The 27,426-nt window shown below is 39.5% G+C and overlaps 2 protein-coding genes across 16 annotated transcripts in view; one reads left to right on the forward strand and one right to left on the reverse strand.

Moving 5' to 3' along the window:
• MCOLN3 (mucolipin TRP cation channel 3) overlaps positions 1-9,421 on the forward strand; it is a 31,919-nt gene extending 22,498 nt beyond the window's left edge. For 8 of the 13 annotated variants that reach the window (XM_065519400.2, XM_045368078.3, XM_074002790.1 and 5 more), the window contains 6 exons: positions 1,224-1,336; positions 1,420-1,569; positions 5,119-5,220; positions 5,327-5,449; positions 6,238-6,444; positions 8,259-9,421. In XM_065519400.2, coding sequence (XP_065375472.1) covers positions 1,224-1,336; positions 1,420-1,569; positions 5,119-5,220; positions 5,327-5,449; positions 6,238-6,444; positions 8,259-8,393 — 830 coding nt within the window. In that variant the 3' untranslated portion in view covers positions 8,394-9,421. The remainder of the gene's footprint in view (positions 1-1,223; positions 1,337-1,419; positions 1,570-5,118; positions 5,221-5,326; positions 5,450-6,237; positions 6,445-8,258) is intronic. The other 5 variants (XM_065519423.2, XM_074002814.1, XM_074002830.1 and 2 more) reach the window with 3 other exon arrangements.
• DNAI3 (dynein axonemal intermediate chain 3) overlaps positions 1-27,426 on the reverse strand; it is a 142,496-nt gene that overhangs the window by 111,875 nt on the left and 3,195 nt on the right. The window lies entirely within an intron of this gene.

Raw genomic sequence — 27,426 nt, forward strand, 5'->3', positions numbered from 1 at the left:
GGTTTCTCACCTGCAAAGTGGGGATAATCATGCTTATCTCATTGGAGTTGCTGTGAAGATCAAACAGGTTAACACATATAAAGTGTTTAGAGCTATGTTTGGCAAGAAATGTGCTCAATACATGTAAGCTATTGTGATTTATCTTCTTTCTATTACTTACGTCTATTTGAAAGTATTTCATTATGTATTTGTTTACTTCTTTGTAGTAGAATAGAAGTTCCAGAAGATCAAGGACCTTGTCTATCTTGTTCACCACTGTATCCTAACATCTAGAAAAATGTCTGGCACATAGTGAATGCATAATAAATGTTTTATACCTAGATAAGTATGAATAGAATAGAATATGCAGGGAGGTGCGCCTGGGCATGGTGGCTCATGTCTGTAATCTCAGCACTTGGGTGGCTGAGGTAAGAGGATCACTTGAGACCAGGAGTTCATGACCAGCCATGGCAACAAAGTGAAACCTTGTCTCTACAAAAAAACTTAAAAATTAGCCCAGTATGGTGGCACATACCTATAGTTCCAGCTATGAGGGAGGCTGAGGTGGGAGGATTGCCCTCACCTGGGAGGCTGAGGCTGCAGTGAGCTTGATTGTGCTACTGCATTCCAGCCTGGGCAACAGAGTGAAACCCGATCTCAGGAAAAAAAAAAAAAATGCAGGGAAGTAATTGTATCAAGAACAAAAGACCACAGGCTTATAATTAAAGATCCTGGAATGATCTTTAATTGTGTGGTGATTTTTTTTTTTTTTGAGACAGAGTCTTACTCTGTCGCCCAGACTGGAGTGCAGTGGCACGTTCTTGGCTCATTGCAAGCTCTGCCTCCCGGGTTCACGCCATTCTCCTGCCTCAGCCTCTCAAGTAGCTGGGACTACAGGCGCCTGCCACCACGCCCGACTAATTTTTTTGTATTGTTAGTAGAGACGGGGTTTCACTTTGTTAGCCAGGATGGTCTTGATCTCCTGACCTTGTGATCCTCCCACCTCGGCCTCCCAAAGTGCTAGGATTACAGGCGTGAGCCACCGCGCCCGGCCCCAGTTGTGGTAATTTTTTAAAAGAAGGACTTTTACCCTTCTTTAAATACTAATTGGAAGAACATTTATCAGGGCTTCTTTGTTGTCTTACCAGAAAGAATGCTTGAATTATTTAAATGATTCTAAAAAGAAGATGTCACCTTATTAATGTCCCACCACATAAGCATTATGTAATCCTCTTTGCTTTCAGTGCAGAAGAACACTCATTACATGATGATCTTTGATGCCTTTGTTATTCTGACTTGCTTGGTTTCGTTAATCCTCTGCCTTAGATCTGTGATTAGAGGACTTCAGCTTCAGCAGGTAGGGAATGTTGCTTTCTAGGAATGCTACTGACATTTTCACTGACAGAGACATTCACTGTGCCTCCCCTCTTTTCCCTAAAGGAGTTTGTCAATTTTTTCCTCCTCCATTATAAGAAGGAAGTTTCTGTTTCTGATCAAATGGAATTTGTCAATGGATGGTACATTATGATTATTATTAGTGACATATTAACAATCATTGGATCAATTCTAAAAATGGAAATCCAAGCTAAGGTAATTTTTTTTCCTAATCATGCTATTGTTAGTGTCAGATTTGCATTAATGGTAATATATTTTTCCAAAATATGAGAATTTTCAGAATGAATTGTTTTTTCCAAACTGTGTATCAAGTAGACTTGAAATTGATAATGGTAATTTTCTTAAATCTAGTCAGAAGGTCTCTTAGGCAGAGTTTTTCAAAGTGTGATCCACAAACCATTGCATCAGAATCAATGGGTGGCTGGTAAAAATGTACCATGTTAGACCTACTGAGTTCAGACTCTTCGGCGGGGCCTGTGAATTCTTACACACACCAAAATTCATACACAACCAACGTAACTAAGGTAAGAGTTTAAAAAAAAAAAAAAATCTTACAAGAAATGCTCGAATCTTTAACAAAAATGAGTGGGGCTGTAGGGGAAAGTGAGGTCAAGGCACTATGGTGTACATGCTTGCGTTTGTTTCCTCCGTCCATTCAAGGTGAGAATGCTCCCATTTTCTTACTTTCCCATTGATGTGCTACAAGCTTATCCATTTTAAGACTAACTTAGCCTAAAAATCAACTGTCCCACAAAATAAAAGTCAAATTAAAAAACTAATAGTGTTCAAACTCATCTTGCTCAAACTTATGTTTCCCTAGTCTTGATGCAACTGATTGAGTCACCTGGGGAGTTGGTTATAAACCCGGGCAGAGACCCCAAATGCAATGGCTCAGAGAAGATAGGAGCTTATTTCTCTCTTATGTAATAGTCAGGATGGGTTTTACAGATTGGTGAGTAGCTCAACGTCTCACAGTCATTCAGGCGCCCACGCTCCTCCCATTTTGTTTCTCTGCCACCCCTTAAGGACTTGCCCTGACTGCATGATTACTGCTGTGTTGCCTCAAACAGGTTGCAGCTTATGAGAAGCAAAAACACGGTATGGTGGAAGCTCTCCCATAAAGCGATGGCTTGGCTCAAGAGTGGCCAACTTTATTTCTGTACATATCCCACTGGATAGAATTTAGTCAATCCTAACTGCAGAGGGAGCCAGGGAACACAGCCCCTCAGGCATGTGCCTAGGAAGGGGAGAATGGGTTTAGGTCGACACTTAGCAGCTGCCACTATATGTGGCTATAGTATGCATTATTGGAATAGATGTTTAACTTTAGGGACAAATAAAGAAAAAACCAAAACAACAAAAAAGAGGAGTAAGGGGAGAGATGTGCAGCAAATCTTTATTTTTTACCAACCTAAATTATCATTAATTTCAGTGAACCCTGAATGGTGTCCAACAAAATATCTTTCTATATTTTTCTAGACTATTCACTGTCTCTGCCTCACAGATGATCATATCATGTTTTCTTCTCTTCTGAAACCTCGAATACCCTTGTTCTATCCTCATTCTAAGCCGCTGACCTTACTTCCTATTTCACAAAAATAATAGAAAAAAACAGAATTTCCACAAACCCCCACCTAATTTATCTGCCTCCTGCCATCAGTGCCCATATCCTGTGCTTTTTTTCTGTGGATATATTATTTAGGCCACTATTCAGGGCCAGCCCCTCCCACCTGCCTACTAGAGGCCATCACCACTTGTTTATTCACGGGCACAGCTCCAGCTAGTTTTCCTTCTCTTGGGGATCATCAGTTTCCCTCTCTCTATGAGGTCATTCCCATTAGCATGTTTTTGCCCCTTTTCTTAAGAGATAATATCTCAACCCTAATTCCTCCCCCTAACTTACTACACTCATTTATTTGGCAAAATAGCTAAAAAAAAAAAAGTAGTTAATCTTGTTTCTAATTCTGCTTCTCCCCTCCCCCACCCGTTTTTTTAAAGAGATAGGGTTTCACTCTATTGCGCAGGCTAGAGTGCAGCGGCGCGATTATAGCTCACTGCAGCCTCAAACTCCTGGGCTCAAGCAATCCTCCCACCTCACAGCCCCCAAAATCTCATTCTTTCTATGTCTGTTCCAATCAGGCTGCCCTGCCACTCCAAGGAAAGTGTTCTTTTCAGCATCCTCTCATGCTGATAAGTCCAATAACCAACTATGTACCCTCATCCTGACCTAGCAGCAGCTTCGAACACTGCCGAGCACATGCTTTCACTGGACTATCACCTGGTTTTCCTCCTGAGTCACTGGCTGGTCTTCTGACTTGCCTTTGCTGGTTCCCTCTCATCTCACCAACCTATTAAGGTGATAATGCTTCAAGGCATAGTGCTTGGACATCTTCTCTTTCTACCACTGTCTTGGTAATCTCATCATGTCCCATAGCTTAGTATCTATCTGCCAATGATTCCCAAATCTATACCCCCTCTTAGAATTCTTCCCTGAACTCCAGATTTGCATATCCACCATCTAGTCTATATCTCCACTTGGATGTCTGCTTTTCCTTTCAAATTTAACACACCTAAAACAGAACATCTAAAGCCCTCACCTCCGCAGTCAAAACCTGCTTCTCCCATAGCCTTTCTAATTTCAGTTAATGGTAACTCTCATCAGTTACTCAAGCCAAAAATCATGGACTCATCACAGACTCCTCTCTTTCACTAATCTCCTCTTTGCCATATCTAATCCAAGAGGAAATCCTATTGTTCTACCTTCATTGGCCAGGCACTGTGGCTCATATAATTCCAGCACTTTTGAGAGGCTGAGGCGGGAGAATGGCTTGAGCACAGGAGTTCCAGACCAGCCTGGGAAACACAGTGAGACCCCATCTCTATGAAAAATAAAAAACATTAGCTGTCAAGGTGGCATGTGTCTGTAATCCAAGCTACTTGGGAGGCTGAGGTGGGAGGCTTTCTTGAGCCCGGGAAGTCAAGGCTGCATTGAGCCATGGTTGTGACACTGCACTCCAGCCTGGGTGACACAGTGAGACCCCTGTGTCAAAAAAAAAAAAATCACCTCATCAATTCCACTATTACCAGCCTGGTCGAAGCTACCATCTCTCATTTATATTATTGCAATAGTTTCCTCACTCCTCCAACAACCTGCTCTCAACCACAGCAGCCAACATCTGATCATGTCACCTCTGTTTGTGGTTCTCAAATCTCCCCAGTTGAGTTAGAGGAAAAGACAAACTTGGTGAGTGCCACCTTATCTCTGTAACTGTATACTTTTTCTATTGCTCACTCCAGCCAGATGCACTATCTTGCCAAGCACCCTCCTGTCTCAGGGCCTTTGCACTTGCCAGTCTCTGTGCCTGGAAGTCTTCTCCCCTAGATTTTCCCCTGATTTGCTCCCTCCCTCCCTTCAGATCTTTGCTCAAATGCCTCCTTTTTAGTGAGACCTTCTCTGGTCACTGTATTTAAAATGACAAACCCATACCCATTCCTTATCCCCTCCTCTGAATTTTCTCTTCAGCAATTATCAGCAGCAAATGTCCCAAAGTTTCTATTAACTTATTTCTATTGTCTCTCTCTTCCCTCCACTAGAATGTAAGCTTTATGACAGCAGAGAATTTTGTTTGTTCACTGCTTTATCCTTAGCACCTAGAACAGTGCCTGACTCATAGTTACCTCAATATTTATTGCCAAATGAATTTCTGCTTTATAATCTGATTACATTTTTCCACTTTGTCTTAGAGTCTAACTAGTTATGATGTCTGTAGCATACTTCTTGGGACTTCTACCATGCTTGTGTGGCTTGGAGTCATCCGATACCTCGGTTTCTTTGCAAAGTACAATGTAAGGAATTCCACGGATCTCCATGCTGTTGGTACTTCTCTCAAAGTTATTGCACTGCTTTGGCTAAAGGACAAAGCGATTCTAATGGCCTCTCTTACTTTCCCAGCTCCTCATTTTGACCCTTCAGGCAGCACTGCCCAATGTCATCAGGTTCTGCTGCTGTGCAGCTATGATTTACTTAGGCTACTGCTTCTGTGGATGGATCGTGCTGGGGCCTTACCATGACAAGGTACTGATAAACAACTTTTTTCCTATTACTGTTAAGCCGTTAGCATAGTGCCAGTGGCTTGTTATCCTTTTTCAATGAACTCCTTTTATTTTGTGATTCAGCTTAAAATGTTGAAGGTAGTATATCTAGTGCCATATTTATAAAGTGATAGGGTGTGACCAGCTTGAGAGAATATTTGATGTACTCAACTGTCTCAAATTCTTTCTTGCAATATATCAGGTAATTAAGTTCCGTTTACCACCAGTGAAGTCAAATTTAGTCAGTTTGATTCATCGATATATCCAAGAGCAGTCTATTCAGATATGCCTTCTCAAAATGTGACTTTATTTAAAAAGTAGCATAGGGGGAAACTTGTAGAAATATTTGAAAATTTTGTTACCACAGCTATAGTTTGGAATATTATGCCCTTAAATGAAATAAACTTTAAAATGAAATGTATGAGCATGCATGGTTGGGACCTGGGTATCTCTGCACAGGCATTTCAAGGTCTCTTTAAGGTAAAGGGCAGATGCAAGGCTTGATTCAGAAGAGCACTGAGGGTGCAGCCCAGCTCCTGCATTTGATTCAGGCTACTCCAAGAGAAAGCTGCTTGTCCCAGGAAAAAAATAGTAGGCTTATATATGTTATATGCATCACAAAGCAAATGTGTGTGGTTACCTCAGGTTATTTGTTTGAAAATGGTAACTTGGGTTATCTGGTCCCATTATCTTTAATATGATGTCATGAACAAAGGTCTCCAATGGGAAGGAACATGGAATAAAGTGAACTTTTCTCTTTTCTTTTTCCAGTTTCGTTCTCTGAACATGGTCTCTGAGTGCCTTTTCTCTCTGATAAATGGAGACGATATGTTTGCCACGTTTGCAAAAATGCAGCAAAAAAGTTACTTGGTCTGGCTGTTTAGTAGAATTTACCTCTATTCATTCATCAGCCTCTTCATATATATGATTTTAAGTCTTTTCATTGCACTGATCACTGATACATATGAAACAATTAAGGTACGTTTATCAAGAGCCTTAAGTAGTAGCATTGTCCTATAACTTTTGGAGTAGCAGTAAAATTCAGTACCTAATGGCAGAAGAAAAGTTGATGGAATGTTACTTTCTTCAGGATAGCAAAAAAAGACCTTATTTTTAGAGACTGATAAACAGAAATAGAGGAAAAATTGAATGTTGAAAGTCTTAGTCTCTAAGTAGTTATGCTTTCTCATACAAGCTTTCTAACCTTTTATTAGAATTATAAGGGTCGTTAGAAGTCTGGGGGGTAAAGAGTGAAAAACTAAATAAAGAATGAAAAGGGTTAGTAGATATTGAGTGAATAAAACATATGGCATTTCAGCAAGCCAAAATATTGTGGGGAACACAAAAAATCCAATTTTCATAAAGAAAAATTGACCCCTTTGTTTGGACTGTACTGTAACTATGCCCATTGCTCTTTGCAAGGCCCTGCAGGGCACAAGCCCAGGGTCCAGCCTCCAGAATAGCAAAAGGATTAATGGGTCCAGTACTAGCATGTAGCTTTATACAGTCAGATACCTGAACTGAAAAACTATTGTCATTCATGTAAGATCTTTTAAAAATCAATTTGAGCCCATTGAAATATGGAAAGGCAGAATAATTATCCACATATGTTTACATTTCCGATAACCTTATATTGTTAGGTGTATTTGTGGCATAGACACTTCCACTTGGGGACTTTTCTTTCTGGGTATGAGAGGGGTAAAGAAACATGAAGCCATGTGATTGGCCCTAGGGATAAAGAGAATGCCTTGGTTTGGAGCTGATAATGATGAATACTTTGCTCATGAAGCCAGGGCTGTGACTTCATCCTTACTGAACAAGATTACAGGGACCAAATGTCCTCCTTGCTCTCTCATCTGCTCAGCAGATGTGTCCTTCGGATCACCAAGGCAACTGGGAAAGAATGTAGTTGTAACTTCAGATCCTTCCAAATGGTGCTCTAAAAGTTCACTGCCTCCAACTCTGCATGCAGAGAACTATGTGTTATTCGAGGGTGACATCTGAGAGCTCTAAGGGTAACATGAGTTTTCACCTTTGATGACATAAGCCTGAAACTCATATTTTAGATGCTAACCTCTCTCTGTGGGCTCAGGGCCCTTGCCAAATGGGCAAGCTAAGTTACTTTTGATCCTTTCTAATCATGGCATGTCCTAGAAATTTTAGGTCCCAAACTGATATAAATATGAGGCCCTTAAACAAACTTGTCTGCCTGGAAGACTGACTCCAAAAGGGTGTGCAGATTGGAAAGTTCCCTTACAGCATTCGGACCTTTATCCAGACACCTGGGCCAGCTCAGGAGAGTCCAAGACTGTGATGAGGTCTTCTGGGTGAGGTCAGGGATTTCCATCTCTTAGCCTGCTAGAAAACCTTGTTAATTTAGATCCACTGGGCTTCTTGTGGCCTGAACCATATTCCTTCGAAAATGCCTGCATCACACTGGTCTAGAAGTCACAGGCCTACAGGGCAGAGTAGTGACAGAGGTTCTCCGACTTGGGATGGGGCTGACTCAATTCTCCCTGGAAGGACAACTAAGACTTAGACTCAGTGTGCCCATTTGAGTTTCAGTGGACCCAGAAAGAGAGCTCAGGTAGGCAGCTGCAGAATCCCAGGCCCACTTTACCTCCACCAAACCTGAGTGACTCTAGAGGCTACATCTCCTTGCAGGTACTCGGAAGTAACTATACTCTCTCTGTAGAAAACCCCCTCCCTTGCCAAATGATCCATTTTGAATTTGGAATGAAGCTGTTTTCAAGGGGCTTATTAATGAAAGCTTTTAACATTCTTCTGTTTAGCATTACCAACAAGATGGTTTCCCAGAGACTGAACTTCGTACATTTATATCAGAGTGCAAAGATCTACCCAACTCCGGAAAATACAGATTAGAAGATGACCCTCCAGTATCTTTATTCTGCTGTTGTAAAAAGTAGCTATCAGGTTTATCTGTACTTTAGAGGAAAACATAATGTGTAGCAGAGTTGGAAGACTATATGGATATTCTGAGATCAGATGTAGTATGTTTGAAGACTGTTATTTTGAGCTAATTGAGATCTATAATTTACCAATAACTGTTTATATTTTTAAAAAGCAATATTTAATGTCTTTGCAGTTTTATGCTGGGCTTGTTTTTAAAAATAACTTCAATGAGGAAAGCTATTGGATTATTATTATTTCTTGTTTATTTTGCCATGGCTTTAGAATGTATTCTCTGTGCCTCTCTTTTGCTCTGAAACTCTTGCTTCCCGCTATTCTGACTGTGTGGACTGTATAATCAGTGGAAAACAATCCCTGGTCTGACTGTGACTTTGGACAACTCAGTAACCCTGGCTTGGACCACTCTCAGGAGTCCATCCTTGAGAGACTGGGGGTCATTACCATATATACAGTAATCATTGCAGTTTAAAATCTTCTGTTAAAAGGAAGAATAAGAGTGCACCAGAATGAGAATGTGCCAGCTAACAATGTGATACAGCCATGTGTCACTTAGGATAGAGATACAGTCTGAGAAATGTGTTGTTAGGTGATTTTGTCATTAAACATCATAGCAGGTACTTCCATAAAACTAGATGGTACAGCTTACTACACACTAGGCTATTTGGTATAGCCTGTTGGTCCTAGGGTACAAATCTGTACAACATGTTACTGTATTGAATACAGTAGGCAATTGTAACACAATGGTAAGTATCTACACATAGAAAAGGGACAGTAAAAATATGGCTTTATAATCTTCTGGGACCACCATTGTACATGCGGTACATCGTTGACCAAAACATTGTTATCCAGCATATGACTGCATTTGGTTATGAAAGGCAACTGTTATTTGATTCTGCTTTTAGTTCTTAAGAGGATCAGGTTTTTAAATACTCATTTACAAGTTTTCTATCCTCCTTGAGTGTTAAAGTAGAAAGTAAAAAGAGTATCTTATATATGCATGAAATTAAAGCATATACCAAATGCATTTTTGATCAAGTAGTGATTATTTTATTAGTACTTGAGCAGCCTGTTAAAACTAGTGATGTACTATACCTTTCATAGGCACATTATGTCTCACAGCAAAGTGTTTTGGGGTGAGAGGCTGTGGTTTCATGGGGCAAGGTTCTATAACTCACATTACAAATATTTCAGGGCTGGGCACAGTGGTTCATGCCTGTAATCCCTGCACTTTGAGAGGCCAAGGCAGGAGGATTGCTAGAGCCCAGGAGTTCAAGACCAGCCTAGGCAACATAGTGAGACTCATCTCTACAAAAAATAGAAAAAACTAGCTGGCATGGTGGTGCATGCCTGTAGTCCCAGCTACTTGGGAGGCTAAGGCAGGAGGATTGCTTGAGCCCAGGAAGTCGACTTCAGTGAGCTATGATCATGCCACTGCACTCCAGCCTGGGTGACAGAGTGAGACTCTGTCTCAAATATGTATACACACACATATACGTGAAAATAATTATGCTTAAAATTTTAAAATAAGAGAAATGTGTGCTGTAAAAAGACATAGAAATAGTCTCCTTATAGACTGCCTTATAGACTGCTAATTGAGAACTGCATGGATTTTCAACACATGAATATTTATTGTGTTTACTGTTTATTCAAGTAGAAGTGAATTCAATTATATACAGCAAAGATCTCAAAGCAAACTTTTAAAAAAAAACACTGATTTTTAAATTTCTAACTTTGTTTTACTGAGATTTTATTATTTAATCATAATGACAGTCATAATAATGACTCCAGGTGTTGAAATGGGAGGTTTTATAACAGGTGTAAGTTGTTTCTGAAGTACCTGAGGCTTTAAAAAATAAAAAAATCTAAATATCTAAGTGACTGTTTTGGGGACAGTTCTAATATTTATAATACTATCATTTTTAGAAATTACTAGAATTCTATGTGAGTTTTGAAATAATGTTTATTATGTGATAAATCTTTTTCTTTATACCTTGTGAGATTTTTAGACTAACGGTACTTCAATGGAAACATGAAACCACTGACCCAGTGTTCAGCCTGGAGTTTTGCTTTGCTCTGAAGTCATTATGTTTCTTCTGTAGAATCACAGCCAGTGACTTGGTGCCTTCACATCTCTCTCCTGATTCTCCAGGCTCTCTTATTGTGGTAGGAGTCCCTGATAAATTCCAAGGCTTAATTTTTAGTAATGATGTCCATGAGAGAATAGCTCTTCTGTCTACTAAAAGAAATAGCACTGACTGACTTTTTTGAACTGTCCTCAAACCAGTACAATGGCTTGATCTCGGTAGGCAGATAAATTATGGGCCAGTCATTTTAGAGTTATCCTTACATGTATATATGTACCATAGAGAATGCCAAGGCAGTTGTAAGAAAGAACATAGAATTGAAGTCATGTTTTTCTTCCAGGCTTCTAGTCTCCTTAGCCCAGGAAATCAGGGCTGGATTTTTGTCGATGATACCCCCTTTTTCAGGAAGTCAGATTCTCTGTCCCCTCCTCCTGCCATAATGATTTTCAGGGTTGTAAGCATAAGGGGATTTTTTTTTTTTTTTTTTTTTTTTTTTTTTTGAGATAGAGTGTTGCTCTGTTTCCCAAGCTAGAGGCTGGAGTATAGTGGAGCAATCTCACCTCACTTCAACCTGTGCCTCCCAGGTTCAAGCGATTCTTGTGCCTTAGCCTCCAGAGTCGCTGAAACTACAAGCACACACCACCACACGTGGCTATTTTGTTTTGTATTTTTAGTACAGACAGGGTTTCGCTATGTTGGCCAGGCTGGTCTTGAACTCCTGTCCTCAAGTGATCTGCCCGCATCAGCCTCCCAAAGTGCTGGAATTATAGGTGTGAGCCACCGCGCCCAGCCCACTGGGGGATCTTGTTAAAATTATGAATGTACAGGTAATACCAGCAGAGATATTCGTTCTCTCTCTCGCTCTCTCCCCTCTTTCTTTCTTTCTCTCTTTTCTTTCTCTTTCTCTTTATCAAAGCCTAAGCATAAATTCTTATTCATCATATCCTGGGGGAGGCCAGGAATCTGCCATTTTTAGCCGGCACACAAAGTGATTCCGATACAAGTGGTTTGTGGTGGCTGCAGGGTCCAGAGCTTGACCAGGAACAGATAAATCCCTTTGTTGGGGCTACAAATAAGAAGTTGTTTATAAGTCTCAGGATTCAGAATGGTCTTCTATCACTCAAGAGAGAAACCACAGTAGTCAAGAAAGAAACCCCAAGAAAATGGGTTTATAGATATCAATGTGGATATTTTAGTATTTGTGTCTGTAAAACTCAGTTTTGTGCAGACATTGATTTTCCTGATGCTACATTTTTTTTAAACAATTCAGGTGCCATTTTCTTTTTTCACTCAATAAAGTTTTAAATTATCTAATACATATTGAGTTTTAACTTTTTTATCCCACCACACTATTTTCAAATTAATACATACAAATAGGTGTATGGATTAGAACAAAAAAGGTAAAACTCATTATTTGCAGATATTATGATCTACATAGAAAGTCTAATAGAATCTAAATAACACATGGGTCAAAGAAGAAATATCCAGAGGCTGAGGCAGGAGGATCACTTGAGCCCAGGAAGTCGAGGCTGCAGTAAGCCACGATTGTGCCACTGCACTCCAGCCTGGGCAACAGAGTGAGACCTTGTCTCAAAAAAAAGAAAGAAATCTTGAGAAATTACAAATTATTTTGAACGAAATACAAACTCAAACAAAAATGGTAAAGAATTGTGGAAAACAGTAAAAGCAGTGCCTAGAGGAAAATTTATAGCATTGAATGCATATATTAGAAAAGAGGAAAGATGTAAAAATCAATCTCCTAAGCTTCTACTTTAGAAAATGGACAAAGAGCAAGTTAAATCCAAAGGAAGTAGAAAAAAATAAAAATTATAGCAGAAATTAATGAAGTTGAAAACAGGAAATCAGTGGAGAAAATCAACAAAACCAAAAGCTGGTTCTTTGAAAAGACAGATAAAATCAGTAAGCCTATAGCCAAGCTAACTAAGAAAAAACAGGGAAGATGCAAATGACTAATACTAGACATGAAAGAGGGAGCATCACTACCTATCCCACAGGCCATTCAATGGATAATAAAAGAATATTATGAACAAATCTATGCCTGCAAATTTGAAAACGTGGATGATATGGACCAATTCCTTCAAAGACACAATTGCCAACTGACAAAACTAACACAAGAATAAACAAACAATATGAATAAGACTCTAGTAAAGAAATGGAATCAATAATGAATAACCCTCCAAAACAGAAAGCACTGGGCCCAGATGGTTTTACTGGTGAATTCTACTAAACATTTAAGGAACAAATTATACCAATTCTGTATCATTTCTTCCAGAAGACAGAATTAGAATACATCCTAATTCATTCTGTGAGACCAGCATTAACATAATATCAAAACCAGAGAGATATTATAAGAAAAGAAAACTAAAGAACAACATCTCTTATGAACATAGATGCAAAAATCCTCAACAAAAATATTAGCAAATCAAATTCAACAATGTATGAAAAAATTATATACTATAAGCAAGTGGGATTTATTCTAGGTAGCAAGGCTGATTCAACATTCAAACCTCAATTAATGTAATCCATCACATCAACAGGCTGAAGAAAATATATCATGATCATGTCAACACATACACAAAAAGCATTTTTAAAAAATCGAACATCCATTCATGACAAAGCCCTCAGCAAACTAGGAAAAAGGGGGAACATCTTCAACTTCATAAAGAACATCTACAAAAAATAACTAGGGTTAACATCACACTTAATGGTGAGAAACTTAAGAAATTTTCATGCTAAGACCAGCGACAAGGCAAGGATGTCCCCTCTTAACACTCTTTTTCAACATCATACTAGAAGTTCTAGCTAATGCAATAAAATACGAAAAGGAAATAAAAGGTATTCACATTGGGAAAGAAGAAATAAAACTGTCTTTGAGATGACATGATTATCTATGTAGGAAATCTGAGAGAATTAAAAAAATCTCCTGGAACTAATAAGTAATTATAACAAGATTGTAGGATACAAGGTTAATATACAAAAGTCAATCACTTTCTTATATATCAGCAATGAACAATTAGAATTTTAAATTAAAAACACAATACCATTTGTAGAAGTATCCCCCAAAATGAAACACTTGGCTATAAATCTAACATTATGTAGAAGTTCTATATGAAGAAAATTGTAAAACTCTGATGAAAGAAATCAAAGAACTAAATAGGTGGAGAGATATTTCATGTTTATGAATAAGAAGGCTCAATATTGTCAAGATGTCAGTTCTTCCTAACTTGATCTATAAATCAACACGACCCCAATTAAGATGCAAGGGAGTTATTTTGTGAATATCAAACAACTGATTTTAAAGTTTATATGGAGAGTCAAAAGACCCAGAATAGACAACACAATTTTGAAGGAGAGGAACAAAACAAAACAAACAAACAAAAACACGGCCTGATGTGAAGACTTACTAGTAAACTACAGTAATCGGCTGAGCACAATGGCTCACGTCTGTAATCCCAGCACTTTGGGAGGCCAAGGCGGGTGGATCACCTGAGGTCAGGAGTTTGAAACCAACCTGGCCAACATGGTGAAACCCTGTCTCTACTAAAAATAGAAAAAAATTAACTGGGCATGGTGGCAGGTGCTTGTAATCCCAGCTACTTGGGAGGGTGAGGCAGGAGAATCACTTGAACCTGGGAGGTAGAGGTTGCAGTGAGCTGAGATCATGCCATTGCTCTCCAGTTTAGGTGACAAGAGCGAAACTCCGTCTCAAAAAAAAAATAAATAAAAAATTAAAAACAAAAACCAAAAAACTACAATAATCAAGGTACTGGTGAAAGAATAGATAAGATAAATGCAACAGAATAGAGAGCCCAGGGGCCAGGGCGGTGGCCCACGCCTGTAATCCTAACACTTTGGGATGCCAAGGTGGGTGGATTGCTTTGAGCCCAGGAGTTTAAGAACAGTCTGGGCTACATGGCGAAACCTTGTCTCTATAAAAAATACAAAAATTAGCTGGGTGTGGTGGTGTGTGCCTGTAGTCCCAGCTACTTGAGAGGCTGACATGGGAAGGTTGCTTGAGCCCAGGAGTTCCAGGCTGCAGTGAGTCGAGGTCATGCCACTGCACTCCAGCCTCCAGCCTGGGCATCAGAGTGAGAACCTGTTTTTAAAAAAAGAATAGAGAGCCCAGAAATATATCCACATTAATATAGTCACCTGATCTTTGACAAAGGAGTAAAGATAATAAAATGGAGAAGATAGTCTCTTTAACAAATGGTATGTTAATAACTGGACATCCACATGTAAAAAATCACGAACCTAGACACAGACCTTTCACCCTTTACAAATATTAGGTCAAAATAAATCATAGATGTAAATGAAAGGGGAAAAGTAAAAACTCCTAGATAATAACACAGGAGGAAATCTATATGACCTTGGGTTTGGCAATTATGTTTTTTTTTCTTTTTCTTTTCTTTTTTTTTGGGGGGGGTGGGGGACAGAGTCTTGCTCTGTCACCCAGGCTGGAGTGCAGTGGCGCGATCTCGGCTCACTGCAAGCTCCACCTCCAGGGTTCACACCATTCTCCTTCCTCAGCCTCCCGAGTAGCTGGGACTACAGGCGCCCGCCACCACGTCCGGCTAATTTTTTGTATTTTTAATAGAGACGGGGTTTCACCGTGTTAGTCAGGATGGTCTCGATCTCCTGACCTCGTGATCCGCCCGCCTCAGCCTCCCAAAGTGCTAGGATTACAGGCGTGAGCCACTGTGCCAGCCACCTTTTTTTGTTGTTGTTGTTCTTAAAAAGAGTTTATTCAAGCCACTATTTGAATATTTCTTTTTTTTCCACCTTTTAATATTTCAATAGCTTTCTGGGGAACAGATAGTGTTTGGTTACATGGATACTTTCTTTAGTGGTGATTTCTGAGATTGGGTGCACCCACCACTCGAGCAGTGTGCACTCTACCCAATGTGTAGTCTTTCATCCCTCACCACCTCCCACCCATCTTCCTGAGTCCCCAAATCCATTGTATCATTCTTATGCCTTTGTGCCCTCACAGCTTAGCTCCCACTTATTAGAGAGAACATATGACATTTTGTTTTCCATTCCTGAGTTACTTCATTTAGAATAATGGTCTCCAACGCCATCCAGGTGGCTGTAAATGCCATTATTTCTTTCCTTTTTATGGCCGAGTAGTATTCTATTGTATATAGATCACATTTTTTTATTCACTCATTGATTGATGGGCATTTCAGCTGGTTCCATATTTTTGCAATTGTGAATTGTTCTGCTATAAACATCCATGTACAAGTGCCTTTTTCGTATAATGACTTTTCCTCTGGTTAGATACCCAGTAATGGGATTGCTGAATCAAATGGCAGATCTGCTTTTAGTTCTTTAAGGAATTCGGACTGGGCGTGGTGGCTCACACACTTTGGGAAGCTGAGGTGGGTGGATCACTTGAGGTCAGGAGTTCAAGACCAGCCTTGTCAAAATGGCGGAAACCCCATCTCTACTAAAAATACAAAACAAAAAAAAATTAGCCGGACGTGGTGGCATGTGCCTGTAATTCCAGCTACCTGGGAGGCTGAGGTGGAGGAATAGCTTGAAACCGTGAGGCAGAGGTTGCAGTGAGCTGAGATCACTCTACTACACTGCAGCCTGGGTGACAAAGCAAAATCCTGTCTCAGAAAAGAAAAGAAAAAAAAAAAGGAATTCCCATACTGTTTTCCCATAGTGGTTGTACTAGTTTACATTCCCACCAGCAGTGTAAAAGTGTTCCCTTTTCACCAAATCCACGTCAACATCTATTATTTTTTGATTATGGCCATTTTTGCAGGAGTAAGTTGGTATCGCATTGTGGTTTTGATTTGTATTTCCCTAATAATTTGTGATGTTGAGCATTTTTTCATATGTTTGTTGGCCATTTGTTCTCAATTCTTTTGAGAATTGTCTAGTCATGTCCTCAGCTCAATTTTTGATAGGATTATTTGTTTTCTTACTGATCTGTCTGAGTTTCTTGTAGAGTCTGGGTATTAGTCCTTTGTCAGATGCACAGCTTGCAAAGATTTTCTCCCACTCTGTGGGTTGTCTGTTTGCTCTGCTGATTGTTTCTTTCACTGTGTAGAAGCTTTTTAGTTTACTTAAGTCCCATCCATTTATCTTTGTTTCTGTTGCTTTTGTTTTGGGTTCTTGGTCATGAAGTCTTTGCCTAAGCCAATGTCTAGAAGCATTTTTCCAATGTTATCTTCTATAATTTTTACGGTTTCAAGTCTTAGATTTAAGCCTTTGACCCACCTTGAGTTGATTTTTATATAAGGTGAGAGAAGAGAATCCAGTTTCATTCTTCTACATGTGGCTTGCCAATTATGCCAGCACCATTTGTTGAACAGAGTATCCTTTCCTCACTTTCTGGTTTTGTTTCCTTTGTTGAAGATCAGCTGGCTATAACTATTTGGCTTTATTTCTGGGTTTTCTATTCTGTTCCATCAGTCTATGTACCTATTTTTATATCAGTATCATGTAGTTTAGATGACTGTAGCCTTAGAGTAGAGTTTGAAGTTGGGTAATAAGATGCTTCCAGATTTGTTCTTTTTGCTTAGTCTTGCTTTGGCTATGTAGGATCTTTTTTGGTTCCATATTAATTTTAGGATTTTTTTCTAGTTCTGTAAAGAATAATGGTGGTATTTTGACAGGAATAACATTGAATCTTTAGATTGCTTTTGGCAGTATGGTCATTTTCACAATATTGATTCTACCCATCCATGAGCATGGGATGTGTTTCCATTTGTTTGTGTCATCTATGATTTCTTTTAGCAGTGTTTTGTAGTTTTCCTTGTAGAGGTCTTTCACCTCCTTGGTTAAGTATATTCCTAACTTTTAAAAATTTTTTGCAGCTATTGTAAAAGGGGTTGAGTTCTTTATTTGATTCTCAGCTTGGTCACTGTGTATAGCAGTGTTATTGATTTGTGCACATTGATTTTGTATCCTGAAATTTTAATGAATTCATTTATTAGATCTAGGAGCTTTTTCGATGAGTCTTTAGGGTTTTCTAAGTATATGATCATATCATCAGTGAACAGTGACAGTTTGACTTCCTCTTTGCCAATTTGGATGCCCTTTTATTTCTTTCTCTTGTCTGATTGCTCTGGCTAGGAATTCCAGAACTATGTTGAATAGAAGTGTTGAAAGTGGGCATCCTTGTCTTGCTCCAGTTCTGTCAACTTTCCCCATTCAGTATAACGTTGGCTGTGGATTTGTCATACATGGCTTTTATTACCTTAAGGTTTGTCCCTTCTATGCTGATTCTGCTGAGGGTTTTAATCCTAAAGGGATGCTGGATTTTGTCAAATGCTTTTTCTTTATCTATTGAGATGATCATTTGATTTTTGTTTTTAATTCTGTTTATGTGGTGTATCACATTTATTGACTTGCTTATGTTAAACCATCTCTGCATCCCTGGTATGAAACCCACTTGATTATGGTGGATTACTTTTTGATATGCTATTTGATATGGTTTAGCTGTGTCCCCAACCAAATCTCATCTTGAATTCCCACGTGTTGTGGAAGGGACCTGGTTGGGGGTAGTTGAATCATGGGGGCAGGTCTTTTCCATGCTGTTCTGGTTATAGTGAGTAAGTCTCATGAGATCTGATAGCTTTATAAGGGGAAGTTTCCCTGCACAAGCTGTCTCTGTGCCTGCTGCCATCCATGTAAGATGGGACTTCCTCCTCCTTGCCTTCCGCCGTGATTGTGAAGCTTCCCCAGCCACATGGAACTGTAAGTCCGTTAAACCACTTTTTTTTTTTTTTTTTTTTTTTGAGACAGAGTTTCACTCTTGTCACCCAGTCTGGAATGCAGTGATCTTGGCTCACCACAACCTCTGCCTCCCGGGTTCAAGTGATTCTCCTGCTTCAGCCTCCCAAGTAGCTGGGGTTACAGGCACCCACCACTATGCCTGGCTAATTTTTTGTATTTTTTCTTTTTAGTAAAGACGGGGTTTCACCATGTTGGCCAGGCTGGTCTAAAACTCCTAACCTCAGGTGATCTGCCTGCCTTGGCCTCCAAAAGTGTTGGAATTACAGGCATGAGCCACCATGCCTAGCCCATTAAACCTCTTCCTTTTGTAAATTGCCCAGTCTTAGTTATGTCTTTGTCAGCAGCATGAAAACAGACTAATACAGTAAATTGGTACCAGTAGAGTGGGACACCGATGAACAGATACCAGAAAATGTGGAAGCAACTTTGGAACTGGATAACTGGCAGAGGCTGGAAGAGTTTGGGGGGCTGAGAAGAAGACAGGAAAATATGGGACAGTTTGGAACTTCCTAGAGACTTGTTGAATGGTTTTGACCAAAATGCTGATAAATATGGACAATGAAATCCTGGCTGAGGTGATCTCAGAGGGAGATGACGAACTTGTTGGGAACTGGAGTAAAGGTGACTCTTGTTATGTTTTAGCAAAGAAACCGGTGGCATTTTGCCCCTGCACTAGAGGTTTGTGAAACTTTGAACTTGAGAGAGATTATGTAGGGTATCCAGTGGAAGGAATTTCTAAGCAGCAAAACATTCAAGAGTGACCTGGGTGCTGTTAAAGGCATTCAGTTTTTATAGGGAAACAGAGCATAAAAGTTTGGAAAATGTGCAGCCTGACAATGTGATAGAGAAGAAAGTCCCATTTTCTGAGAAGAAATTCAAGCTGGCTTCAGAAATTTGAATAAGTAACAAGGAGTCAAATGTCAATCCCCAGGACAATGGGGAAAATGTCTCCAGGGCAAGTCAGAGGCCTTTGAGGCAGCCCCTCCCATTACAGGCCCAGAGATCTAGGAGGAAAAAGTGGTTTCGTGGGCTGGGCCCAGGGTTCCTCTGCTGTGTGCAGTCTAGGGACTTGGTGTCCTATATCCCAGCTGCTCTAGTGTGGCTTAAAGGGGCCAACATAGAGCTCGGGCTGTTGCTTCAGAGGGTGGAAGCCGCAAGTCTTGGCGGCTTCCACATGATATTCAGCCTGCAGGTGCACAGAAGTTAAGAACTGAGGCTTGGGAACCTCCGTCTAGATTTTAGAGGATGTATGGAAATGCCTGGATGCCCAGGTAGAAGTTTGCTGCCAGGGTGGGGCCCTCATGGAGAATCTCCGTGAGGGCAGTGTGGAAGGGAAGTGTGGCATCCGAGCCCCCACACAGAATCCCTACTGGGGCACCTCCTAATGGAGCTGTGAGAAGAGGACCATCATCCTCCAGACTCCAGAATGCTAGATCCACGGACAGCTTGCACCATGTACCTGGAAAAGCCACAGACACTCGATGTCAGCTTGTGAAAGAAGCTGGGAGGGAGGCTGTACCCTGCAAAGCCACAGGGGCAGAGCTGCCCAAGACCATGGGAACCCATCTCTTGCATCAGTATAACCTGGATGTGAGACATGGAGTCAGAGCAGATCATTTTGGAGCTTTAAGATTTGACTGCCCCCTGGACTTGCATGGGGCCTGTAGCCCCTTTGTTTTGGCCAATTTCTCCCATTTGGAATAGCTGTATTTACCCAATGCCTGTAACCCCACCATATCTAGGAAGTATCTACTTTGCCTTTGATTTTACAGGCTTATAGGTGAAAAGGACTTGCCTTGTCTCAGATGAGACTTCGGACTTTGGACTTTTGAATAAATGCTGAAATGAGTTAAGACTTTAGGGGACTGTTGGGAAGGCATGACTGGTTTTGAAATGTGAGGACATGAGATTTGCGAGGGACCATGGGTGGAATGATATGGTTTGGCTGTGTCCCCACCCAAATCTCATCTTGAATTCCCAGGTGTTGTGGGAGGGTCCTGGTGGGGGATAGTTGAATCATGGGGCAGGCCTTTCCCATGCTCTTCTCATGATAGTGAATAAGTCTCACTAGATCTGATGGTTTTATAATGGAGAGTTTCCCTACAGAAGCTCTCTCTTTTCCTGCTGCCATCCATGTAAGATATGACTTGCTCCTCCTTGCCTTCTGCCATGATTGTGAGGCTTCCCCAGCCACATGGAATTGTAAGCGCATTAAACCTTATGCTTTTGTAAATTTCCCAGCTCGGTTATGTGTTTATCAGCAGTGTGAAAATGGACTAATACACTGCTGTATTCAGTTAGTTAGTATTTTGAGAATTTTTGCATCTATGTTCATCAGGGATACTGGTCTGTAGTTTCCTTTTCTTGGTATGTCCTTTCTTCATTTTGGTATTAGGATGATACTGGCTTCATAGAATAATTAGGGAGGATTTCCTCTCTGTATTTTTTGAAATAGTTTAAATAAGATTGATACCAATTCTTCGAATATCTGATAGAATTCAGCGGTGAATCCATCTGGTCCTTGACTTTTTTTGTTGGCAATTTTAAATTTACCATTTCAATCTTGCTGTCTGTTATTGGTCTTTTCGGAGTTTCTATTTCTTCCTGGTTTAATCTAGGATGGTTTTGTGTGTGTATATGTGTGTGTATATGTATACGTATATACACACACACGTATATATGTATATATACATATATGTATGCATATGTATATGTATATCTGTATAATACACATGCGTGTGCATATATATACACATACACACATATATATATTTTTTTTATATATATATATATATATTTTTTTTTTTTTGAGACAGAGTCTCACTCTGTTGCCCAGGCTGGAGTGCAGTGGCGTGATCTCGGCTCACGGCAACCTCTGCCTCCTGGGTTCAAGTGGTTCTCCTGCCTCAGTCTCCTGAGTAGCTAGGATTACAGGTGCACACCATGATGCCCAGCTAATTTTTGTATTTTTAGTAGAGATGAGATTTCACCATGTTGGTCAGGCTTGTCTTGAACTCCTGACCTCAAGTGATCCACCCACATTGGCCTCTCAAAGTGCTGGGATTACAGGCGTGAGCCACTGTGCCTGGCCCTTCTAGGAGGGTTGTATATTTCCAGGAATTGATTCATCTCCTCTAGGTTTTCTAGTTTGTGCACATAAATGTGTTCATAGTAGCCTTGAATGATCTTTTGTATTTCTGTGGTATCAGTTGTAATATCTTCCATTTCATTTCTAATTGAGCTTATTTGAATCTTCTCTCTTCTTTTCTTGGTTAATCTCATTAATGGTCTATCAATTTTATCTTTTGAAAGAATCAGCTTTTTGTTTCATTTACCTTTTGTATTTTTTTTGTTTCAATTTCATTTAGTTCTGCTCTGATCTTTGCTATTTCCTTTCCTCTGGTGGGTTTGGGTTTGGTTTGTTCTTGTTTCTCTACTTCCTTGAGGTGAGACTTTAGATTGTCTATTTGTGCTTTTTCAGACTTCTTAATGTACGCATTTAATGCTATGAACTTTCCTCTTAGCACTGCTTTTGCTGTATCCCAGAGGTTTTGATAGGTTGTGTTACTATTATTGCTCAGTTCAAATATTTTTTTAATTTCCATCTTGATTTCAACCCAACAATCATGCAGGCACAGATTATTGAATTTCCATGTATTTGCATGGTTTTGTGAGTTCCTTTTGAAGTTGATTTCCAATTTTATTCCAATGTGGTCTGAGAAGGTACTTGATATAATTTTTATTTTCTTAAATTTATTGAGACTTGTTTTGTGGTCTATCATATGATCTATCTTGGAGAATATTCTATATGCTGATGAAAATGTATATTCTGCAATTGTTGGGTAGAATGTTTTGTAATATCTGTTAAGTCCATTTGTTCTAGGGTATAGTTTACATCCATTGTTTCTTTGTTGGCTTTCTGTCTTAATGACCTGTCTAGTGCTGTCAGTGGAATATTGAAGTCCCACACTATTATTGTGTTGCTGTCTATCTCATTTCTTAGGTCCAATAGTAATTGTTTCATAAATTTGGGAGCTCCAGCGTTAGGTACATACATATTTAGGATTGTGATATTTTCCTGTTGGACTAGACTTTTTATCATTATATAATGTCACTCTTTTTTAAGTGTTGTTGCTTTAAAGTCTGTTTTGTCTGATATAAGAATACCTAGTCCTGCTTACTTTTGGTGTCCATTTGCATGATGTATCTTTCTACCCCTTTATCTTAAGTTTACATGAGTCCTTATGTGTTAGGTGAATCTCTTGATGACAGCAGATACTTGGTTGGTGAATTCTTATCCATTCAGCCATTCTGTATCTTTTAAGTGGAGCAGTTAGGCCATTTACATTCAACATTATTGAAATGTGAGGTACTATTCTATTCATCGTGCTAGTTGTTGCCCATATACCTTTTTTCATTGTTATTGTTTTATATGTCTTTTGAGATTTATGCTTTAAGGAGATTCTATTTTGGTGTATTCTGAAGTTTTGTTTTAAGATTTAGAACTTCTTTTAGCAGTTCTTGTAGTGCTGTCTTGGTAGTGGTTAATTCTCTCAGCATTTGTTTGTCTGATAAATACTTTATGTTTCCTTCATTTATGAAGCTTAGTTTTGCTGGATACAAAATTCTTGGCTGATAATTGTTTTGTTTGAGGAGGCTAAAGATAGGACCCCAATCCCTTCTAACTTGTAGGGTTTCTGCTGAGAAATCTGGGGTTAATCTAATAGGTTTTTTTTTATAGGTTACTTGATGCTTTTGTCTCACAGCTCTTAAGATTCTTTCCTTCATCCTGGCTTTCAATAACCTGATGACTATGTGCCTAGTTGATGATCTTTTTGTGATGAATTTCTCGGGTGTTCTTTGAGCTTCTTGTGTTTGGATGTCTAGATCTCTAGCAAGGCCAGGAAGGTTTCCCTTAATTACTGCCTCAAATAAGTTTTCCAAACTTTTAGATTTCTCTTCTTTCTCAGGAACACCAATTATTCTTAGGTTTGGTTGTTTAACACAATCCCAAACTTCTTGGAGGCTTTGTTCATTTTTTATTTCTTTTTTCTTTGTCTTTGTCAGATTGAGTGAATTTGAAAGCCTTGTTTTCAACCTCTGGAGTTCCTTCTTCTACGTATTTGATTCTATTGTTGAAACTTTCCAGTGTAGCTTGCATTTCTCTAAGTCTGTCTTTCATTTCCAGAAGTTGTAATTGTTTTTTATTTGTGTTATTTTTTCTGGAGATTTTTTTGTCCATACTCTGTACGATTGTTTAAATTTCTTTAAGTTGGTTTTCACCTTTTTCTGGTGCTTCCTTGAGTAGCTTAACAACGGACCTTCTGAATTTTTTCTCTGGAAATTCAGAGATTTCTTCTTGGTTTGGATCCATTGCTGGTGAGCTAGTGTGATATTTTGACAGTGTTGAAGAACCTTGCTTTGTCATATTACCAGAATTGTTTTTCTGGTTCCTTCTCATTTGGGTAGACTATGTCAGAAGAAAGATCTGGGGCTCAAGGGCTGCTGTTCAGATTATTTTGTCCCATGGGGTGATCCCTTGATGTAGTACTCTCCCCCTTCCTCTAGGGATGGGGCTTCCTGAGAGCTGGACAGTGATTGTTTTTGCTGTTGTGGGTCTAGCCACCTAATGGAGCTTGGGTTCCGGGCTGGTACTGGGGAGTGTCTGCAGAGTCCTGTGATGTGATCTGTCTTCAGGTCTCTCAGCCATGGATACCAGCACCTGCTCCAGTAGAGGTAGTATATGAGTGAAGCGGACTCTGTGAGGGTCCTTGGTTGTAGTTTTGTTTAGTGCACTGGTTTTCTCAAATGCTTTCTCCAGTCTTTTCTTATATGGGTGCTAGGGCACTAATTGCCCCAGGCTACAAGCCTCCCCACTGAGAAAGCCAGCAGGGCTTTCAGGCCCCACCCCTCACAGCCTGCCACTGCTTCTGTGGTCCTATCTGTACTTTCTGTCCATCTCCCTCCCCTGGATTCTGCCCAGGAAAATTCACACTTGGTCAAAATTATTACAAAGCTCAACTGGAAGTTTCCTTCTCCCTGTGGTCCTTCCCCAATTCCATTGGCAGCCCTCCCCAAGGACCCCAGTGAGATAAAGTCAGAAATGGCTTCCCTGGTGACTGGGAGCACCTAGAGGGCTCTTCCCACCGCGGCTTCTACTTTTATATTTTGCTCAGCTGTCTAAATTCATTTTAGTTCTAGGTAAGGTTAAATCCTTCTCCCATGATCTGGATTTTCAGGTTCACCAGTGAGGATGTGTGTTCGGAGGTAGACTTTCCCCATTCACACTTTGGGCACTCACCATTTTTCAGCTGTCTCACAGAGTTTGCAGCCACAAGCCACTTTTTCAAAGGGTCTGTGAATCCTTTCAGTGTTCCTGATATGTTCCTGTGGTAGTTCTTGAAGCAAAAGCTCATGATGTCAGTCTCCACATGCTGTTCTGTTCATCTGAGTGGGAGCTGCAAGTTAGTCCTGCCTCCTATCTGCCATTTTTTTTTCCTGGAGCCTGACTTTTTAAACACAACACTGAAAGCATGATCCATGAAATAAATAATTGATAAATTGGTCTTCATTATAATTAAAAACTTCTACTCTGTAAAAGATATCATCAAGAGAAAGAGAAGACAAGCTGCAGACAAGGAGAAAAATACTTGCAAAAGACATAGCTAAAAAAAGGATTGTTATTCAAAATATATAAAGAACTCATATATCTTTCTTGTTGAGATGAGGTTTTGTTCTATTGCTCACACTGGACTGCAGCCTTGAACTCCTAGGTTCAAGCAATCCTCCCGCCTCAGCCTCCCGAGTAGCTAGGACCACAGGTGCGTACCACCAAACCCAGATAATTAAAAGAAAATTTCTTTCATAGAGACAGGATCTCTCTTTGTTGCTCAGGCTGGTGTTGAACTCCTGGCCTCAAGCGATCCTCCCATCTCAACCTCCCAAGGTGTTGAGATTACCGGCATGAGCCACCAGGCCCAGCCTAAAGAACCCTTAAAACTCAACAATAAGAAAATAAACAGCCCCATTAAAAAATAAGCAAAAGACCTGAAGAGATACCTCAGTAAAGAAGACGTACAGATGAAAAACAAGTATATGAAAACATACTCAACATCATATGTCATTAGGGAATTGCAAATTAAAACAAGATACCACTACACACCTATTAGAATGGCCAAAACTTGTAACACTGAAAATTCCGAATACTGGCAAGTATGTGGAGCAATAGGAACTCTCATTCATTGCTGGTGCAAATGTAAAATAATACAGCCACTGTGGAAGATAGGCAGTTTCTTACAAAGCTATACTTTTACCAGACAATCCAGCTATTGTACTCCGTGGTATTTAAAAAAAGGTACACAAAAATCTGCACACAGATGTTGAAAACAGCTTTATTTATAATTGCCAAAACTTGGAAAAAAACAAATGTCCTTTCGTAGGTGAATGAACAAATACACTGTGATATATTCATTCAATGGAACATTATTCAGTGCTAAAAAGAATTGACCTATCAAGCCACATGAAGACAAAGAAGAAGCTTAAATGCAAAAATGCCAAATGCTTAAATGAAAAAAAAAGCCAATATGAAAAGGCTATATACTGTATGATTCCAACTATCTGAAAAGGAAAAACTATTGTGAAAGTAAAAAGATGAGTGGTTGCCAGGGGTTGGAGGGAGGGATGGATAGATGGAGCACAAAGGATTAGGTAGTGTTTTCATCAGTTTGGGCTGCTATTACAGAATACTACAGCCAGGGCGGCTTAAACAACAGAAATTGATTTCTCATAGTTCTAGAGGCGACAGAATCCAAGATCAAGGCGCTAGCACACCTCGTGTCTGGTGAGGGTGCTCTTCCTGGTTTGCAGACAGCCATCTTCTCGTTATATCCTCATATGGTGGAGAGAGAGAGATCATCTCTCTCCTGTCTTTTCTTATATGGGTGCTAGGGCACTAATTGCATTCATGAGGACTCGACCCTCAAGACCTAATTACCTCCTAAACGCCCCATCCCCAAATATCATCACATTAGGGATTTAGGTTGCAACATATACATTTTGGTGGGGGAGGGGGATTGGTAAAGTGGGGACAAACATTCAGCCCACAGCAGGCAGTGAAACTATTCTGTATGATACTCTGGTGGTAGATATGTGTCATTATACATTTGTCAAAACTTACAGCCTGCACACAAGAGTGAACCCTAAAGTATGGACTTTGAGTGATGATTTGTCAATGCATATTCGTCAATTATAACAAATGTACTACTCTGGTGTAGGATTTTAATAGTGTGGGAGAGGCTATGCGTATGTGGAAGCAGGGAATATATAGGAACTTTGTACTTTCTGTAAAATTTTGCAATAAGCCTAAAACTGATCTAAAAATAGTCTATTTAAAAAAAATTAAAAGAAGAATAAATATTTCATAATACATGGAACACAGCCACTCTCTTCTTTACATACTGTGTATGATTATGTTTACACTAGATAGTTAAATAGTTGTAAAGGAGAAAGTACAATCCACGAACCCTACATATTTATATCTGACCTTTACAGAAAAAAAAAATAGCCAACCCTGAATTATAAGATAGCTTGCTGAAAACTGGCTTACTTGATGTTGAAAAATCGAGGTGCATTAATATCTCCCACCACATGCAAAGTTGAAGTACAATGGAATTTGATATGAAGGATAAAACTATTACAGAAAATACAGAAGAATGATGAATTAAGAGTAGAGAACAACTTCTTTAAAAAGATCATAAAAGCACAAGCTATAAGGATTAATATCCTTAATTTTGATTTCCTATACCAAAATTAAGGACTTTCATCCAAGGAAGAACACATGGACAAAAAGATAGATGACAACTGGAAGAAAATATTTATAATGTTTAAAACTGGCAAGGAATTAATGTCTACATACAACATACAGAACACTACTTGCAACATTTTGGAAAGCATGAAAGTAGGTAAAAAAAAAAAAAAAAAAAAAAAAAGCATCATTTTTCTCTTATTTTATCATATTCTCCTTCCCCATATTCTTCACAATAAATATTTTTTGTCTGCCCATCCTAGAAAATTAAAATTGTTGCATTTCTACTAGCCTGTCTCACATTTCCTTTTCTTTTCTTTTTTTCTTTTCCTTTCTGAGACTGGGTCTCTGTTGCCCAGGCTGGAGTGC

The sequence above is a fragment of the Macaca fascicularis genome, chromosome 1, assembly GCF_037993035.2.
Source record: "Macaca fascicularis isolate 582-1 chromosome 1, T2T-MFA8v1.1".
NCBI lineage: Eukaryota > Metazoa > Chordata > Mammalia > Primates > Cercopithecidae > Macaca > Macaca fascicularis.